The sequence below is a fragment of the Vigna unguiculata genome, chromosome 3 (genome assembly GCF_004118075.2).
Source record: "Vigna unguiculata cultivar IT97K-499-35 chromosome 3, ASM411807v1, whole genome shotgun sequence".
In the NCBI taxonomy this organism is placed as follows: domain Eukaryota; kingdom Viridiplantae; phylum Streptophyta; class Magnoliopsida; order Fabales; family Fabaceae; genus Vigna; species Vigna unguiculata.
This window is the reverse complement of record NC_040281.1, coordinates 30,465,091-30,470,327: the sequence shown is the minus strand read 5'-3', so window position 1 is coordinate 30,470,327 and position 5,237 is coordinate 30,465,091. Positions and strand designations below refer to the sequence as shown.

The following is a 5,237-nucleotide window of genomic DNA, read 5'->3' as shown; positions in this document are numbered from 1 at the left end:
GCAGCACTTTGGTAGCACATTTGGAGTTGCATTGTTTCTTATTTTGGCTTTATTTCTTTGTACTTTGTACTTCTTTTTGGCACATCTTATTTGGTACCATTTTGAAGCCTCCTTGATTGTGAAATTGCGTCTTTTGAGCATCAAAATTTGAGATATTAAGTGGCTTGAGGTTGCTTCATTTTGAGTACCAAATTAGTCAACAAAAAAATGCTTTAAAATTCTCATTTGTATCCATGGCCTACTTAGGTGTCTTGGGGAACCAAAGGTGTTCAATCCCATCTCCTAAGTAGAACCTTTTCCATATTATAGTGCAACGTTTTAGTAAGTGAGTGTGTTGAAAGTTCTTAGTGCTTTCTCACCTTGCTTTTAGGCCGCATAGTTAGACGCTTAGTGGTTTAAATTTGTGAGACCAAAGTCTCTAAAATTTTTTCCATTTAGGGGTTCATTTTTTGTTTTAGTCTTTTCTTTTCTTTGAGTCTTGTTTGTGTTTGTTTGTGTTTAGTGTCTCAAGTAATTCTATTTACTTAGCCTTAAACAATTGTGTGATCTTTGAAACCTTTTAGGCAAGTAAATCTGGGCAAGGATTGGCCTTGGTACTTAAGAACTCTTTTAGACTCACCTCGACTAACCTGGAGGTCTACTTGTGCTTGGTTTCTTCTTTTACCATTTTGTTAAAGTTCTAAGTTCGTTCAATCACCATGAGCACTAGAAGGGCTACTCGTGCTAGTACCCAACATCAACAACATGTTGATGAAAATAACCTCCACACAAGTGGTGATGAGGAGGTTGAGGTTGATCCTAGAGTCCTAAATAATCTCTCTCAAGAGGTTAGGGACCTTAAAATTCAAATGGCTTCCATGCAAGCCAATCTTCAATTAATTGCCAATCAACTTACCCCTCCCATGCATAATACTCGTGCCTCTCCTAGGCCTTCTCGTGCCCCCTTCAAGGCATGAGTATGATTTTGAAGAGGAGGAAGATGAGGGCATCAACCTTAGACAATCGCCTCATGTAAGAAGGCAAAGGCGCATACCTCCTCACCCAAAGGAAGTCAAAATTGATTTGCCTCATTTCAATGGAAAGGATAATGTTGAGGTTTTTCTTGATTGGGTTGCAAAAGTAGAACAATTGTTTGAGAGTCATGCTGTGGAGGAAGAGAGGTGTGTGTCTCTAGCTACTCTTAGCTTTCATGGGTATGCTCTTAATTGGTGGACTTCCTTAGTTCTCCAAAGAAGGAGAAAAGAGCTACATGATATTGAGTATTGGAATGATCTTAAGGAAGTCCTTCATGCCTGCCATGTTCCCTCCTACTACAAAAGAGAGCTCTTTGACAAGCTCCAAAGGCTCTAACAAAGATCTATGTCTATAGAAGAGTATAGACAAAAGATGGAGCTCTACATCATGAGAGCCGGAATTGAAGAAGAAGAGGAACTTACCATTGTTAGGTTCTTAAGTGGATTCAATTACAACATAAGAGATAAAGTTGAGTTGCTCCCTTATCGCAATTTTAATGATCTTGTTTAAATGAGCATCAAGGTTGAGCAACAACTTTTGAGACGTCCTTCTCGCAAGGATTCTCCCTCTTTTTCTAAAAGTGATTTTGAAAAGAAAGATTTTTCAAAAGAAAAAGAGTCCACTCATAAGAGCCTTACAAAGGTAAGTGACAAGGGTGAACCCTCCATCAACAAAAGAGGTAGTGACATCAAATGTTTCAAGTGTCTAGGTAGAGGTCATGTGGCCACTCAATGCCCTACTAAACGCACCATTGTGCTTAAGGGCAAAGACCACTACACTAGCCAAGAGGAGTTGTAAGACCCGTGAAAATTAAATAATTAAATAAATAATTAATTAATAAATGCAGGTAGGAAGAACATTTATGGTATTTAATTCTCATTTGTATGACGTGGAAAAGTACTAGCTCAAGTGGTTGAGAGTACTTTAATTGTGTGAGAGGACTTGGGTTCAAGTCCTATGTACGCTATTTATGTATTAATTAATTATTATTGTTTTAATAATATGTGTAATTATATTAGTTAGCAAGAAACATGAATTGGCTTGATGGTTTAGCATTGATTTGGTATTGGTATGGTTGTGGGTTCAAGTCTTGGAGAATTCAAATTAAACTTTATTTTTGCCAAACTTAGTTTTGGATTGAATATGAAAGGGTAGAGGAAAACCCTAGCAGCCAAAGAGGGTTGGAAAACCATCATAAGATAACCAATTAGAGGACATTAACCATAATTTAATTGGATTTTCGTTTTAGACCATTAAACCACATTAAGAGCACTTTTAAAAAGCTAATTAGAGGTAAGAAAGAGGGTTTTGGTGGGTTGTTATTGTGGTTGCAAAAGGGAGAACGAAAATTGAGTGTTTGTGAGGATTGAGAGTGTTGAGGGGAGCTTTGGGGCTGATCAAGGGAGAATTTTCAAAGTTCTAAGCAAAGGAGATCAGGTTAGGGGAGCTTTTACGCACTAATCTTATTTTAATTGATTCACATGCTAAGAAGAGTAACCTTATGCGTTACCTTTAATTTAAATTGGAATGATATGCTAAATAGGGTAATTTCATGTGTTGATTAACTTAAGTCAGATTGGCATGTTAAGAATGGTATGATGAGGTATGAATTTGGTGATATCATGCTTGATATTTTATTTCCCTTTTAATTTATTGTTCTGGGAAATTTCCAGAAATTGTTTGGTCGGCGATGAACTGCCGCCAGACAATTCTTCCTTTTGTAGGTAATTTAGGGTTCCTATAGAGGAACCACCTGCCAGAAATAGGGTCAAATAGCCTGTTGGACCACTGTTGACCAAATATTTGCCCGAGTTGACCAGTGTTGACTCGTTGACTGACCAGTGAGAGACTGGCACGTGTCAGAGCAGTCTCCCTCTCAAGCTAGAGTTCTCTTCCCGTAATTAGGGTTTGGTTGCCGTGAGGGTTGCCGCAAGAAGCGTTTCGCAGATTCAGTTTGGGGCCACTAGTTCTCTGATAGAGGACCCGTTCAGCGTCTCGTTTATTCCTGTTGCGATGTATGTCGTCGATGGCGCGGGAGTGAGCGTGGTCGACACAGTGAATGTCAGCGAGCCTGGTTCAAGAATGGTGGGTCAGGCAGCGGGATGCACAAAGAAGATGATGCTAGCGAACTCTGACGAGTTGCAGCGACGTCGCAATGGTGTTGTAGAGCGCGGGCTATCTTGGTGTGGCAGTGGTGGTTCGATGTGCGAGCGACGACAGGGCTGTTGTGGACGATGAGATCGCGACGGTGGTGGCGCGAGGGGAAGAGGCGAACTGCAGCGTGACGCGGTTGTTGTTGTAGGCCGTGAGTGGTGCTGTAATGGTGGATTTTCTGACAAGTGCTGGTGTAGAGGTGGTGGATTCGGGTGGCGGCGGCGTCGAGGAGGGCAGCGAGAGGTGGCTGCGTGTGGTTTGTGGGCTGTTCACGTGAGTTACAGGCGTTGAGGAGGGTGGTGGTGGCTACGGGACGTGCAGAGAAGACGTAGTTGTCACGGACCATTGGTGCAGCAACGGTGGCAAGGTTTCCGGCGTGGGCAGTGGTGGCCGAACATGGTCTTGGCGGCTGCAGAGTGTGGCGGCTGTAGAATGGGTTGGTGCGGAAGAGAGAGAAAGAGAGATTAGGGTTAGGGTTTGTGTTGGAAAGGAGATGATGACGTGGCAAACATTGATTGGTCATATGAGTTAGTGGAGGATTGATGATGTGGCAAACTGTCATTGGTTAATTTAGTAAGTGGAGGATTGCCACAGCGAAATATGGTGGACTAGAGTTTAAGTGACATTAGGGGTGCAACTTAGTAAAAAGGAGGGGTGCAGAATAGAAATGAAGTACTATTACAAAAGGGGGTGTAAACCTTAAAACAGGGGGTGCAACTAGCTCCAAAAATGTTTTATTTTAAGAATAGATATTCCAATTGGAAAAAGGGGGTGTAAACATGAGAATTGGGGGTGCATTTAGTACTTGAACTATTTCTCTCCAAAATTCCTATTTTGGGACTTAATTTATGAATTAAAATATTCATTATTTACACCCTTGAGGACCTAAATTAAATTACAGTTGCATTATTAAACTCAAGAATATCTAATAATAAATTTAGCATGCAACTAAATACGATTTTTAAGCGCAAAAATAATACTAAATTCCCAAAATTTAATTATTGAATGTGAGTCAAGATTCGACTCATCATAACTTCCATGCAGTTTAGAAGCGGGTAGCGCTTGCGGTTTTCCTTTTCTTCCATTAGGGTTTGGGTTTAGTTTTTATAGTTGCCTTTAACTTTATAAAAGGGCAGACCATTGTTTGTAAACCCTTAGCTTTGATGAATCTTGATTTGGTTGAGACGGTTCGTCTTAGCTCACCCTTCACCTTCTAGTTTAGGTATTCAACTCCTAGGATCCGAACCAACTAGAACTCAGTCTTCCGCTGTTTGTGTGGTGGCTTTTCCACCGAACGATTGACGCTTCACGACCTTGAGAGGAGTTTCTGCCGAGTATAGGCGAAAGCTCGCTCATCAGTGGTGGTGATGATTATAGTGGTGGTGGTAGTGGTGTTAGTGGTGATGGTGGTGGTAGTGGTGGTGCGGATTATGGCAGTGGTGGTGGTGGCTGTGGTTTTCGTGGTGTTGATGGTGGTGGTGTTGGTAGGGGTGGTGGTTGTTTTAGTGGTGGTGGCAGTGGTATTGGTGTTGGTGAGGGTGGTGGTGGTGATGGTAGAGGTGGAGGTGGTGGTGGTGATTGTGATCGTTATGGTGGTGGTGTTGGTGGTGAAGATAGTAGTCATGGTGTGGTAAGGGTGGTGATGGTTGTTCAGGTGGGTTCAGGTTGGTTCATGGTTCAAGGTTTGACATCCAGGGTTGAGGGTTTAGGGTGTATGGTTTAGGGTTTCTGGTTTAGGGTCTAGCGTTATGGTGGTGGTGGTGGTGGTGGTAGTGGTGGCCATGGTGGTGGTGGGGATGGTGGTGGTAGTGGTGTGGGTGGTGGTTGTGTTTTGGTGGTGGTCATAGTTATGGTGATCGTGGTAGCCGTGGTGGTGGTGGTGGTGGTTGTAGTGGTGTTAGTAGTGGTGGTCGGGGGGGCGGGAGGGTAGTGTTGGTAGTGGTGGTGGTAGTGGCGGTTGTGGAGGTGGTGGTGCGGGTGGTGGTTGTGGTGGTGGTTGTAGTGGTGTTGGTGGTGGTGGTGGGGGGTAGTCTTGGTGGTGGTGGTGGTGGTGGCGGTTGTGGTGGTGG

General features: G+C 43.0%; 1 protein-coding gene across 1 annotated transcript; it reads left to right on the top strand.

Annotated features, from left to right (window-relative positions):
- The first annotated feature begins 3,334 nt into the window (after positions 1-3,334).
- On the top strand, positions 3,335-4,891 carry LOC114175298 (loricrin-like). The gene is made up of 2 exons (XM_028060077.1): positions 3,335-3,441; positions 4,585-4,891. The coding sequence occupies exons 1-2, from the start codon at positions 3,335-3,337 to the stop codon at positions 4,889-4,891; spliced, it is 414 nt and encodes a 137-aa protein (XP_027915878.1).
- Positions 4,892-5,237: the final 346 nt, after the last annotated feature.